This window comes from Strix aluco, chromosome 21, assembly GCF_031877795.1.
Source record: "Strix aluco isolate bStrAlu1 chromosome 21, bStrAlu1.hap1, whole genome shotgun sequence".
NCBI classification, from domain to species: domain Eukaryota; kingdom Metazoa; phylum Chordata; class Aves; order Strigiformes; family Strigidae; genus Strix; species Strix aluco.
The window spans coordinates 5,047,030-5,061,292 of NC_133951.1; the positions used below are offsets into that span (position 1 = coordinate 5,047,030).

Sequence of the window (14,263 nt, forward strand, 5' to 3'; positions counted from 1 at the left end):
CTTCCCTCTGCTCCCCCCTTCGGGGATGGCAGCGGCGGCTTCCGCAGGCAGAGCGCAGGCAGCACGTGGGACTCGGCGCAGCCTCCTGGGGGGGGCCTGTCCCCACTGGTAATGCTGCGGCTTGGGGGGGGGCTCACGCCCGTTCTCGGTGCCCTTGCAGGGATGTGCTCCCAGCAAAGAGAAAAGGCAGGGGCTGTGATCAGAGACATAGAGTATTTGTTGATCAGATAAAGGGTGAGGTGACAAGAGACATGTGGTATTTGTCAATCAGATAAAGGGTGGGAGCCTGGGTGTGGGCATGTCTGTCTGATGGGATTTACGACTGCGATCAGAGGCAAATGGCATTTGGTGGTCAGGTAGTTCACAAAGGGTGAAGGCCTGAGTGTGGGCACGTCTGTCTGATGGGATTTAAGCCAAGTCCGCAATTAGCGATATCCTGTGAAGTAGGCACAGAGATGAGCTATGCCATGTAAGGGCCAAACCCGAGAGGGTCAGCAGAAGATAACGCAGAGGAAGACGACGACCCCCCTAGCAACAAAAGGCGCAGCCGCAGCTGAAACCGAAAAGGCCCCGTCAGCCCAGAACCTGAAGCTTCTAACAAGAGACTGCCAAAGAGGAGGGGCGCGCGCCGTTGGCGGAGCAGCGACTCCCCGGCCGCCCAGCGCTGCTTTACTTGCTCAAGCGCTTGCTGAATTAATAAACTTTATAAGTCACTTGATTTGGCTTCTGAAAGTGATTTTCCCCAATTTATAACAGCTTAATTAAAGCAGCAGGCTTCTGCACCTGGGAATGCTGTTTCTTCCTGCCAGTGATCATCTCGCCTTCACCATGTGGTACTCGCAGCGACGTAAAAGTGCAGGACAGACTGTTTGGCTGATGAACTTGCTTCCCCCCCACTCCTCGGTGTTCTTTGATAGTCTTGTTTTATAAAAATTGTGGTTGCTCTGTTTTTTTTTCTCTTTTTTCTTTATTCCCCCCCGCCCCCCCCCAAGCTGCAGATACTACAAGCAGCACTTTGATGGATCACTCGGGCTCGAAGATTTTTCCCAGTGTTTGAATACTTCCTGGGGCTGTCTGGATGCCTGTGTTTAGCTGCGTTTCTTTTTCCCCCGCTCTCACGGCTCCTTTGCTTCGGTGCAAGGTGCGAGAAATCTGTGTGTTGATGCAGTCAGCAGCAGCCTTCCACCATTGCCACGTCTGAGGGAGAGGGTAAAATCTGTCATGCTTTTGACACCTCAGCCAATAACTCAATGGAGGTGCTTCCTTGCCGGGACTGGGCTTGTCTGGGAGAGTTTCAGGGGGGAGCAGGGTGCCGGACGGGCAGGATGGTCTCTGTGCACGGCGCAGCCACGGGCTGCAGGGAGCTGCGTCAAAATATTCGACGTCACCAGTTGTATTTTGTGTCGTCACAGTGGAAAAGGCAGCGGGGAGCCCGGGCCCTGCCCGCCGCCGGGGCCGCCGCGTCGCCTGGCAACGGGAGGCGCTGCGTTATCCCGCCCTGTAAACACGGGCACGTGGGCAGCGGGCTCGGCCAATGGGCAGCGAGCAGCGGCGGGTGGTGGCCAATGAGGAAAGGGAAGGGGCGGGCTCAGGGCGAGGGGCGGGCCTAGGGGAGAGCAGAGCGGCGGCGGGGACGGACGAGTAAGGTTGGGGGTGCGGGCTCGGGAGAGGGGGACTGGGGGGACTGGGGGGACTGGGGGGACTGGGGGGCCCGGGGCGCCCGGGGGGCTGGTGAGAAAGTGAGGCGAGGGGCAAGGGCAGGGGCAGGCAGAGCTGGGTATGAGGCTGGGGGTGGCCGGGGAAGGAGACACCCCTCCCTCTCCCCCAGACAGCCCTGCCCTCGGGGGGTCACCGTGTCACCCGCCCCCCCGCCGCTTCGACCACTTTCTGTGGTGAGGAGGAGGAGGGCGGCTGCCCATCCCTCCCAGCCGCCCAGGTCCCCTCCAGGCAAAAGGGGTGCTGTCGTGTCCCCCCCGCTCAGGCTCTGTGTTTTCGGGCAGGGCAGCAGCCATGGCCGCACTCAGCCTGTCCCAGCTGCTGGACGTCGCCATCGGGACGCCCCAGGTCGGGGCTGTCAACTTCCCGGCGCTGCACAGCCTGCTGCAGGCCATGCTCAGGCACCTGGGCCTGCAGGACCTGCCTGCCCTGGGGCGAGGGCACAGCCCGACCCCCCTCCTGGGGCGGGACCAGCCCCCCGAGGCACCCCCCAGAGAAGAAGGGGGACAGGGCGGAGGCCCAGGCACAGAGTCGCTCACCCCTGCGAAGGACCCGCTGCAGGGGACCGTGAGCACTCCCCAGGACGCCTCCGTGGCTGCTGACGTGGAGCAGATGAAGATAAAGATTGAAGAGAATGAGAGCAGCATCTCCAAGGTAGAGGCTCTTCCCCGTTCCCTGGGTGCCCCCCCGTGAGACACCCCCTCCTCTGGGGTCTGCACCACCATTGTGGTGCCCTTAGGTCTGGTTTAAGCCTGAGCTCGAGGTGGTATGTGGGGCTTCACTGTGGGAAAGGGATGGAGTTTTGGCGAGAAAGAGCTGGGGCTGAAATGCTGCTCCAGTTGCTCTGGGTTCTCCCCAAGTTGCCATCAGCAAGTCGTGGGTCCAGTACAGCACCCGGTGCCCTCGGCTCCAGCAGCCAGAGGCTCAGCACCTGTGGAGATCCAGCCCCACCACTCTCCATCCCTCCCTTCCCCACTCCTGAGCCACAGCCAGGTACGGCACCCGCTCCTCAGGCAGCTGAGAGGCTCCATCAGCACCTCATGGGCCTCATCTCCCAGCCCAAATCCCCTTGGCTTGCCCGAGGGCTAGACCCAGCACTGGTGCGGACCGGAGAGGGGCCTCATCCTGCACAACGCTGGGCCGTTTGGGGCTGCGAGCATCCCCAGTGGGAGGAAAAAAGCTCAGGTTCAAGGAAACGGTCACCTTGGGTGCTGCAGGGCCGGATCCTGCTGGGGCTGGGACATGTAGGGAGAAGGCAGCAGGGAGGGTTTCCCCGGGTGGCTGAGCTCACCCTCCTCGGGGCAGGCCCCTGCTTGATCGCTCCCCGCTTCGTTAGCCGCGGTTGCCGCTGCCCTCGCGGGCCAGGCTGTGGTTGAGAGGGTGGCAGCAGCTCTTTGCCCTCTGGATCGGCTTCAGTAGTCTTGCACAGAGCCCGGTGTGGGGGGGCAGGGCTGGATCTGTCCCCGCTTACTTGGGCTGTGCAGTGGGCCCCCCCCGGGGCAGGGTTGGGGGGAGTCTCTGGGGAGCTGCTGCCCCTTCTTGGCTGCTGAAGGTGTGATGAATGGTAAGTGCTGCCCGCAGTGCCCCCGGGACTCACCCCCGCCACTCCCCTCTCTCAGGCCGTGGCGCTCTCCCAGGATCTCCTCGAGGAGATCGGCGGGATGAAGGCGGCGCAGTCCCGCATGGAGGAGGACATTCGGATGATCCGGGAGACGCCTGGCATGGTGAGCTGCTGCCGGTGTCCCCAGGAGGCAGCTGGGCCCTCACCCCCCTCCCTGCCTCTGTGTCACCCTGCCACCCCTGCCCCACGGCCCTGGGTGTCACCCGGCGTGAAGGGTGCCAGGAGGGAAGAGCAGGAAGGGTGTCCCAAGGCTGAAGAGGTAACTGCATGCACCAACCAAGGTGACGCTAAGACATTTTTTAACTAAACAGCTGTAAAGAAAGAAACATGGGTGCTAAGAAGGAGAGGAGATAAAGATCTACCCGTGCAACACAGCCACAACCCTGCCTGGCATCCCTCTGTCCTGTGCCCAAGTTAATTTTCGGATGCTCCTTTTCAATCCTGCTCCTGTGTCTGGGCTGCCATCCCTCTCCTTGTCCCGCTCCAGGGGAATCTCCAGGACGCTGCCGGCCAGCTGCCGGCCCTCCGTGACCAGACGGCGTCGGACAGTGACATGGTACGGCCGCGCGCACGCCCGGATCCTGCTCCGGGACGGAGGCGGCTGCGTGCCCGGGGCACCGGTGCACCCAGTCCCTCGGTGTCAGGGCACGGTCCCAGCAGGGCTGGGCAGCGATGCTGGAGGGGGTCAGTGCTCCTGTGGGTGCCATCTCACCCGGCTCCGTGGCCAGGGTTGACCCCCTAATCCCTTTTTTCCCCAGAAAAAGCTGAAGGAAAGGCTGAGCCTCTACCCAGCCCCGGAGGAGGCGAGCAACATGGTGCGCTGGGAGGTGCTGGAGGATTGCCTGGTGGGCAGCAAAGCAGGAGGAGGAGAAGGAGGAGGAGTAGGAGGAGGAGAAAGCCGAGGTCTGTCCGTGGTGAGTGCTGGGGCATCCCAGCTATGGGAGTGGGACTCAGCAGGACCGCAGCCCCCGGGGCCTCGGCGGAGGTTTGCTCAGCACTTCTCTTCCCTGTGCATCCCGCCGGGAGGCAGGACGTGGCACCAGCAGAGCCAGGGCAGCTCCTCGGCTGCCCCAACAGAGACCTCCTCATCGTCTTCATCGTCTGTGCCACCGACAGCCCCCAACAGCCCCTCTGTGGGGCAAGGGAGCGCCCGAAACCCTTGGGGTGACCGCACAGCCCCCTGTCCTTGCTCAACGTTGGGCAGGACCACGGCTCCCTGCCCTCCTGGTCTCTCTGGGGCTGGTAGGTGGGAGCCGGGGACAGCGGAGGGACATTTTGGGGCAAACCCCAGCATTCTGCACCATGAGATGGTTTCCAAATCCTACCTGGGGCTGCTGCTCCTGAAATGAAGGCGCAGCCCATTAGGCTGGGAAGCGGGTCTGGTCCAGCAGCTCTGGAGTACAGAATCCCATTGCTGGAGAGAAGAATGCCTTGCTGTTGTGTCAGGTGGCATCAGCAGGGGGTTTGCTGATCTCCAGGATCGGCTGCTGAAATGACTCTGCAGGCACAGAGGTGGCCAAAGGACTAAAGGGACTGGGGAGGGGCCGTGCGGCTGGGGCGCCCGGGGGTCCCTGTGGGTTGGGCAGTCTCTGCCTTTGGGGTACTTGAGTTTGGCTCCGTGAGCTGGGGGGTTTGAGGACAGGGCGGGTGGCCCTTGCCGCTGCACTTCCGCCCATAAACCTGCTCCCCTTTGCCTCCTCTTCGCAGGATGGCAGTGAGGGCCAGGCTGCCCCCGCCGAGCCCCCCACTGCAGACATGGACGCCCCGCATGGGGCAAGCTCAGCGCTGGGACTGAAGGGACCAGGGACACAGCCTGCACCCAGGACCAGCAAAGGGACCAGCAAGGGGACTCCACAGGGGCAGCCTGGCTCCCCGGGGACGCAGAGAGCACCAGTGGCCCCTGAGAAGGGGGCAGGTGCTTCCTCAGATGAGGCAAAGAATTGTGATGCCCGTGCCACCACCCTGGAGACACAGCCAGGATCCCCTGGCATCAAGACCACTACGCTGGGGACAGAGTCAGGGGCCCCCGACACCCAGACCTCCACCCCAGGGGCACAGCCAGGGGCCTCTGACACCCAGAGCGCTACCCCAGGGGTGCAGCCAAGTACCCCCAGCACCCAAACCACCACCCCAGGGGTGCAGCCAGGGATCGCCAGCACCGAAACGGTGGAGGCTCTCTGCCAGATCGGGCAGCTCAGCCACCCCTGTGCCAGCCTGAAGGAGCAGGTGGCCCAGCTGGAAGCCAGCAAGGCAGACCACGCCGAGCTTGAGAAGCTGCGCCTGCTCTTCTCGGAGGGAGGTAGGAGCCCCTGGGGGGGCTGGCAGGGGGGTGTTTGGCATGGGGACACCCTGGGCTGGGGGCTCATTGTGCTCAGAGCCTGGCCTCAAAGGCGAGACCCCCTCACTGACAGCATGTCCCCTCGGACCACATCTAGACAAGGAGAGCATCACCAGCGTCCTGGCCGACCTCCAGGGCCGGGTGTCCTCGCTGCAGGGCCTGACCAGTGACCTGCAGGGCGAGAATGGGAAGGTGAGCTGGCAGCAGTCCCTGGGGGGGCTGCGGGGATGCCAGGGGGGAGTTGGGCAGGGAGGAGGCAGCTGAAGGGCCCCTGGGCTGGGACAACAGAGGGGGCTGTGCCCTGACTCATCCACCACTGCCTTTCCCAGATCAGGCAGCTGGAAGATGCCGTCGGAAAGCTGGAGGTAGCTGGAGCCAACTGGAAAGGGGATGTCAGCGAGCAGATCACCCTGCAGCTGGGGTAAAAGGACGGGACAGGGTTTCCTACCCTGCAGGAGGAGCCCGGGGGGACAAGGGACACCCCCTGAGCGGCCCTGTGGAGGCTAAGCCTGCCTGTGCCCCTGTCTCACTGAGCAGGTCCACGCTGCAGGAGATGAGGGGTAAGCTGAAGGAGCTGGAAGAGCAGCAGGAGACGACCAAGGCCACGCTGGAGCGGTTGGTGGCCAAGACGGCTGACGAGCTGCAGGAGCAGGTGAGGTCCAGGGCCAGCGCTCCCACCGCCACAGCTCGGTGGGGTGGTCCTGGAGGGGTTTCCAGCCACATCCCCTGGCTGGCTGGGGCCATCGAGCCTCCACAGCACCCGGATTTGTTGACTGCATCCACCTCATCTCAGAGCCGACTCCTTCTCCCCTTCCTGCAGCTGGGCGAGCCGAGGGCGATGGTGGCGAGCACAGGGCAGGAGCAGGCAGAGGCGCAGGCAGCGTGCCCCACCTGCAGCGGGGACATCCGCAAGCAGGTGGGGCAGCTCCTGCAGCGCTACGAGAAGCTCCAGGAGGTGGTGGACAATTTCATGTCGCAGCAGGCAGTGGTCAAGGTGGTAAGGCGGCTGCCAGGGAGGAGCCAGGTAAGGAGATGCTGGCATGGGGGGCTTGGGAGGTTGCCAGCATCCCCCCAGCTGGTTGTGCTTCGCGGTAACGTGGAGGAGCCCCTCACCGCCTCCCAGGTTGGTTCGTACAAGCGAGCAGCACGGAAGGAATTTAAAGCCTTGATGCAAATGTCCTGTTGGCACTGAGAGCCCATGGCCACCGGGCAAGTAACCCGGGTCTGTCCCCACGGGGGCAGCCAGCCCCCCCTTGCACGGCACCACCTTGTCATCTTCCTCCCTGAAGCAGGACGAGGAGCTGCTGAAGCTGCTGAAGCGCATCCAGGCCACCGTCACGCAGGTGCAAGGGGACTACGAGAAGCTCAACTCTGTCACCGGGAACCTCCTGAATGACCGTCACCAGAAGGAGAAAGATATCGAGGTAGGTGGCTGAAACCCCCTCGGGGTCAGAGCATCCTCCAGGCAGACCCCAGGCTGGGGACCACAAGGGATTTGTCTGCACCCCCCCAAACCTTGCAGCCCTGTGGAGGTTCAGTGTACCTTTCCTGGAGGTTTGGGTGAGGTGGGGGGAGCGGGGGTTGCTCAGCTGGCCAGGAGGCAGCTCCAACCCTGCCGCGGTGTCATGGGATGCTTTTCTGTGTTGGAAGGCTCTGTTCCGGTCCCTGGAGAGGCTGGAGAAGGAGAAGGCGAACAAGGAAGACCTGGTGCTGGGAATTGATGTGGTATGGCCTTGGGGGGTCCTGGCACCACCCAAGGGGGTGCTGGGCAGGGTGACAAACACCCCTTGTGCCTTGGGGGCTCAGTGTCAGAACTGGCCTGGGGGAGGGAGGATTTCCAGACTGGCTGTGGCTCCTTCCCCAGGTGCCTCTGTCTTCCCCTGGGTCCCTTCAGCTGGTGTGACCAGCCCCACGGGGGTGATGGGGCGAGTGGGGCCACGTAGCCACTTCTCCCTGTCCTCCTGCCACGAGCTGGCCCTGCCCATCATCCCTCCATCCTTTCCTCACTGCTCTCCTGCCTTTCCCCGCTGCTAGAAAGCAGACAAAACCGCCCTGGCCGGCAAAGTGAGTCGCACCCAGTTTGAGGCGAGCATGGAGCGGCTGAATGAGAGGATGCAGGAGACGCTGAGCCGGGTGGCGGGGCAGGAGCAGGGCTGGCACCAGGTCCAGCGGCAGCTCAGTGAAGAGATGGACTCCAAGGTGAGGGGTGGCACGTCCCCGCTGCGCAAAACTGGCACCTTCGGGGCTTGGCAGCCTACGGCAGCATCCCTCTGAGGATCCCCCCTCCTGGCTTTTCATGGGGAACATGATGTCCCAGCCCGGGGCAGCTGGCTGAGGGTGTGTGTCTGTCCGTAGCTGGACCGCCTGGAGCTGGGGCCTTTCCGGCAGCAGCTGGAGGAGCACTGGAGGAGCATCCTGGAGCAGCTCAAGGAGAAGGAGCCGCTGACGGAGGCTGACGATGCAGCTGGGATGAAGAAGTGAGTGCGATGGGGGTGGCGATGGCTTCTCCTCCCACCGGTAGCAGGTTCCCCATGTTAAAGGAGGCACGAGGAGGGGGACCTGCAGGATGGAGCCCTCCCGAACCAAAACTGGGATGTGGGTGCAAAGGTTTTCTGGAGCAAGGGTGGGGAACGGCGACTCGTCCCCCTGGGCAGGGGTGTGACACGCGGCGCCGCAGAGCTGGGTTGTGACCTGCCCTCCTGGCGAGGGGCAGGGGGGTAATTAGCGCTGACGAAGTGATGAAACCGGTGTGAGGGCTGGTTGGGATGGCAGCTACGGGTGCCTGCGCCCTTCGCCTCCCATCCCTGCCTGCCCTGGGCAGCCACAGGCAGCTGCCAGGTTTCGGAGGTGCCCGCAGGGCCGAGGCGAGCGTGTCCCTGTCCTCGGGGCAGCTGTGACAAAACTCATCCTGAAAAATGTGGGAATCCTGCACCCCCCAGGCCCGGCGTTTGTACCCCAGCAAGAGCTACAGGAACAGCCCCGTTCTGTCCTTGCTGGTACCCCCAGTTCCCATGGGACTGGGGTGCTGTGTGTGCCTGTGGGCGTAGTTCCCATAATGGTGGTTTTTGGGTGCTCCCCTCAGTGGATTCTCCGGTGCCTAATACGAGGTGGAGCTTTTTCCCAAGCGGGAGCCCACAACCAACTGCTCTCCCCCATCGTAGCCCCTTGATTTTGTAGTCAGCCGGTGGGTTGTGACCTGGGTGGGGTGGGGTGGGGGGTAAGCCAGGCTCAAAAGCCTGCGGTTCCCCCCGCAAATACCATAACTCATTACAATGAAGTGCCCAGCACCTTGCTGCTGCCTGCCAGCTGCCTGCCTGTGTGCAGGCAGGGCTGTATCCCCTCCAGGAACTCACCCAGCCCTTTCCCCGCCCCCCCCACAGGCAGCTGCTGGCCCATTTTCACTGCCTGTCCTGCGACCGGCCCCTCAGCATGCTGGCGCCTGGCCCGTGAGTACCGTCCGGCACCGGTGCATCGGGGGGTGCGTGGGTGATTCGGAGGGGAGATGGGTGCTGGCAGTGCCCCGCTGTGCCCGGCACGGGGGTTAGGGTGTCTGCCTGGGGGGGTGCAGCCCTCCTGAGCCCCTCCCTGGGGGCAGTGGGATGCCAATGGGGTACAAGCCTGTGGGTTTTGGGGCACTGCCCCGAGCTGGGGTGGGTCGTGTGTCCCCTGTCACCCACCCACGGCTCCTGCCCTCCCCAGGCACATCGCGGCCATCCCGTACATGCCACCGCTCCCCCCCCACCTTGCCGGGCGCTCCCATACTGTCGTGGAGCTGGAGCAAACACGGCAGCACAGCCACAAGTAGGGGACACGGGGACCCGGCCCCTGGGGTGCAGGTTGGCCCTGCCCTGGAGAGGGAGAGCCCTTCCCAGGGTGGGGCTGAAGGGATGCAGGGGCGGCCTGGGCAGGGCAGGGGAGCAGAGATGTGCTGCAGAGGGGTCAGCTGTGCTTGTCCCCGGTCTGTGGCGTTTTACAGCCCTCCCTGCGCTGCCCTGTCTAGCCCAGGTCTGTGTCTCAGTGGTGCTGAAGCCACATGTGATGAGCTGTGTCTGGTCTCAGCCTGACCTCAGGCTTCACTGGGCAGTCAGCTGCCTCCTGTGAAACAAGTCACCGAAATTAAACACTGCAGCTGGGACAGCCCAGCTCCTGCCTCCCGGTGTCCCTCGCGTAGGGTGCAGGGACCTGCCATGGCCATGACCAGCTCACCAGGGCCACGGGGAAAGAGCAGATCCAGCACAGCTGGACAGGCGTGGGTCTCCTTCAGCAGTTGGAGGGCACCCGGGAGGGACATACCCCAGCGGGGAGCACCCGCAGCCCCCTCCCTGGCATAGTAGGGTGAAGCACGGAGTGCCACGGTGCTGGGTGCTGAGCATCCCTGTGCTCCGTCCCACAGGGAGCGGGTGGGCGAGTGCAGGTACCCCCACGTGCCGCGGCAATGCGGGGGCCGGCACACCGTCACCCACCCGCTGCAGCGCTGCCCGCACCCCCAGCCCCACCCGCCCAGCACCCCGCGGCCGCTCCAGCCCCGCGCCCTGCTCCCCATCAAGGTAAGGATGACGAAGGTAGGGATACAGCGGGGGCAAGCGAGGCTGGGAGGGTGATGCTGAGCATCCAGGGTGGGGGTGGGGGGATCCGTGCCTCAGTTTCCCCAGGGGGAGCTGGGTGGGGGGGTTTGCCTGGGCATGCTGATTTGGGCCCCGTGTTTCAGCCAACCCCCTCTCTCCTTCCCAGCACGACGAGACGGAGCTGTCGGGCCAGGATGGCCACATCTACAGGGGCCGGCGGGTCAGGCAGCTGCCTGTGCTCGTGGGCAAGGAGGGTACGGCTGGGCCACGCTTGGGGAGGGGATGTGGCGGGGGTGAACTGGGCAGTGGAGTGGGCAGGGTGCCCGCGGGGTGCCAGGTTTTCCCCCTTTCCCCCCCGTGTGTTCTCCCTGGCTCCCCCCAGCCCAGCTCCCTCTGCTCCCTCCTGCCAGACTTCCCCAGGGCCAAGCCCAAGCTGTCCCCGAGGCAGTGGGATGCCAAGGACACCAGCCGCCTGCTCTCCCGGCCCCAGAGCACTGCGTCGTCGCTCAGCCAGCCAGGTACGGCCCTGCCAGGGCACCGGGGTGGGGGGAGAGGGCACCCTGCTGTGTCCTGGTGGGTGGGGGCAAGCAGGGTGGGATGGGGGTTTGGGGTGGAGTGGGGTGGAAGCAGGATGGAGGGGGAGGACGGGAAGATGGGGCAATCGATCCCCATGTTGGAGCCAGAGCAAGGTGGAGGGACGTGGCGGGGTGGTCCTGGCCACTGCGGGACAACAGCCTGTCTGCTTCAGGGTGGGGGCCAGGACCCCGTTGCTGGGTGTCTCTGGCCAGGCAGGTGCCCACGGGCGGTGCCTGCCCCAGGGGCTGCAGGGGGGCTAACCCCTGCCCCTCGCCCCCAGGCATCCCCACCTCGCCAGAGCACAGGCCAGCCTCCTCCCACGGCCGCCTCTCCCAGGCACGGGGGCTCCTCGTGCCCCTCCAGCCCTCGTGGGACGGATCCAGCACCCCGGAAGCCAGGCAGGACCGGGGGTCCCCGACCGAAGCCCCACCACCCCGGCCACCGAGCAGGCGAGGAAGCGTCTCTGGCCAGCAGCAATAAAGGGCGATGGGCAGCCAAGCACCTGTGTGGCCTGAGCGGGGTGGCCCTGGGCTGGGATCTTCCCATCATGCATAAGGAGGGGTCGCAGCATCCCTTGTCCTGCGGCCACGTGTGGCCAGAGGAGCTGAAACCAGCCCCTGTCCAACCCCCCTCCCAGGGTCTGTGCCGGCCCCGTGCTGCCACGCTCTCCCTGACACCCCCTGGCCTCCATGAACCCCTTTTTGGCCCCTGACAGGGAGCTTGTGGCCCCCAAAAGGGTCTGGGGGAGCCCACACTAAAGCAGGAGGATGATGACGCTCCGTTGCTGCTGAAGGTGGTGGGAGATGGGGACCGCGGTGGGAGATGGGGACCGCGGTGGGAAGGGTGGCAGCAGGACATGGCTTTAACGCCGAAAGGGAATCCCCCCCCCAAGCCCGCTGGTTGGCTATCGCTTATCCCGCGGGATGAGCATCACTGAGCAGGTTTCCTTATCTGCTCATGGATTGTCACCCCCTTGTCCCTCTTCCAACGCTGCCATTGATGGAAAGAGGAAGGCACAGACCTGCCATGGTGTGTGCTTGGGGGCTGCCCTGTGGAAAAACTGCTCCCCTGGTAGATCTTCTCCCCAGATTCGGGCGAGGGGGGGGAGCACCCAAACCTCCCCCCCACAATGGCAGACCCCAACCCTGCCCACCCCGCTGCAGTCTCCAGGCACCTTAGCCCCCAGGGAGCCCCCCCTGCCAGGGATGTTTCCCCTGGTGGGTTTGGTTTTTCAGGGGAAAAATAGGTGCTAAATACCCGCGTTGGGGGTGCCCAGGTGGATCCAGCAGGATCTGGGATTCCCTCAGTGCCACCTCCAGTGGGATAACTGGGAGCACTCAGAGCAAACTGGTCACCACTAGAATAGAGCCAGCAGAGGACCATCTTGTACCCCGGGAGGGGGGGTCAGGCATTGATGGGCTTAAAAACACCCCCCCACCCCCTGGGACTAATTGCATTTGCAGGATTTGGCCCACCTGGGGCTGAGCCCTTTGGTGCGTGTGCGTGTGTGTGTGTCCCCAGCTCACCCCCTCTCCCACCCACTGTCCCATTTGCTGCTGCTGGGACCCAGCTGCACCCTATAAACACCAACCCCCCCCCCCCCCCCCATGAGCACCCAGCCCCATGTCCCTTTTTGGGTGCTGCCTGTGCTGCTGGAGCAGGTGAGTAGCCCCAGCTGGGGCATTTTTTCCCTTTTTTTTCCTTTTTCCTTCTGGGGGTTTGAAGTGAGAAACCTTAACGAAATAGATGCAGGCCCTCAGCAGGGTGGGCTCTCAGCAGGATGAGCTCTTGAGATAAGGGAGGAGCTCCAGGGATTTGCTGGGGACCTGCAGGAGGGAGGGATGGAGCTGCAGACTCAGAACCCAAGAGCAGCATGCACAGGATGGGAGGGAGAGATGCTGTTTGACTGCATGGCTCTCTCTTTTCCTGCTTCTCAGAAGATTTTCTTTGACCCGTGAAGCAGAGAGATGGGAGACCCATTGGGTACTGCTCTGTCTGGAGAGCCCTCGAGAGAGAGCCTGCCATCCTTGATTCATGATTACAGCTGACCAGCACATCTCCTGATACATACCACTGCTTTCTGGCAACTCTTCCTTCATCAGATTTCCTCTAGCAACATTTAATTAACCTCTCTAACCTGCTTGTATTATATAGCTTCACCTTGATTCAGGCAGTATATCATATACGCTCTCTTAAGTGCCCGGTGGCAGCAAGAGGGTGATCCATCGCAGAGAGATGAACCCCTGCAGTGCTGGAGCAGTGAGTCACCTCCTGTCACCTCCCCCTGGCTCTCTCAGGGGACAGCACCCACCCCAGGCATGGGCTCCTGGGAGGAACAGGGCAGGTGTCTCCCAGTTGGGGAAAGCAAGACAAGGTGCTCATGGCTTGTGAAGCACCAAAGTCCCACGATGTGCAAGCAAATGCTGCAGGTGGGTGTTTATTCTCCAAAATACCTACAGCACTGATACTCCCAGTGCCTTTACAAGGACAGGAGAGCTCTGAGGGTTCATCCATAACCATTGTCCCCCAGAGGGGTGACAAGATGCATGGCTTATCCTGCTGCTTGTTACCTTGGTGCCATCCTAAACAGATTTCCTCTTTCTGTCTCTCTGAGCAAGGGCTGCCTCACTCATGGCTCAGGGGATCTGAAGCGCAGTCAGTGCTGTGATTTTGAGTCTCCAGAAGACAGCACATCCTCTGCCCTGGTTCCCAGGCCTGATGGTAGACATTTGTTGTGGACATGCTATGAATTTGGGTAGCTACTGCTGTTCATCCATCCCTGCTTACAATGCGGGTGCGATGGGTCCTAACAGGCTGTGAGACCCTTTCCCCTGTCTCCCCCAGCTCCTCTGGTATTCAGGGCTGGATGATTTACCCGTTCATGCTTAGCACAAGTCTGCTGCCACCACCCACCAATAAAATAATAATGCAACACTTCATCTCTGAGCCCGCTGTCACACGTTGGGTTGCTTCTTCTTTGGAGCCCTATTTGATGTAAAACATCCCCCTGAGCGCTCAGGCCCCTTGTGAACAGGCTACAGGAAGAAATGAGAGCTGCAACTCCGAGACAAGAGTAACCACCTGACTGTAGCAGATCACGCTCCTTTTGCAATGAGTTCTCTCATATTTTATTTTAAATTAAAACAATGCTTAACCTTGATAAATTGTGATTTAGGCTTATGAGAAAATAGACTCAGGAATAAATAGCTTGCTCCAGCGTGAAATTGAATAAATCTGAGTTGAATCACAGAGTGTTACTTACAGAATAACAGTAAATGATGTGTGTGGTTTATTGTTAAACAAGAGCAGAGCTCTGGAAATGAGGTTAAAAGGAAAGCTGTCAAGGGTGCATTTTGCAGCTGTTTCCCAGGCAAAAAAGAAAACTCTGTTAAAGAGGAATTAGGAGGGGAGCATTTATCAATTTTTGACTGGAAATAAACCTTTAGC

General features: G+C 62.2%; 1 protein-coding gene across 1 annotated transcript; it reads left to right on the plus strand.

Annotated features, from left to right (window-relative positions):
• The first annotated feature begins 6,862 nt into the window (after positions 1-6,862).
• LOC141932971 (glutamine-rich protein 2-like) lies at positions 6,863-11,296 on the plus strand. Its single transcript, XM_074847223.1, has 10 exons — positions 6,863-7,099; positions 7,326-7,400; positions 7,710-7,874; positions 8,031-8,152; positions 9,056-9,121; positions 9,375-9,476; positions 10,069-10,222; positions 10,407-10,494; positions 10,651-10,758; positions 11,097-11,296. The coding sequence occupies exons 3-10, from the start codon at positions 7,767-7,769 to the stop codon at positions 11,294-11,296; spliced, it is 948 nt and encodes a 315-aa protein (XP_074703324.1). The 5' UTR covers positions 6,863-7,099; positions 7,326-7,400; positions 7,710-7,766.
• Positions 11,297-14,263: the final 2,967 nt, after the last annotated feature.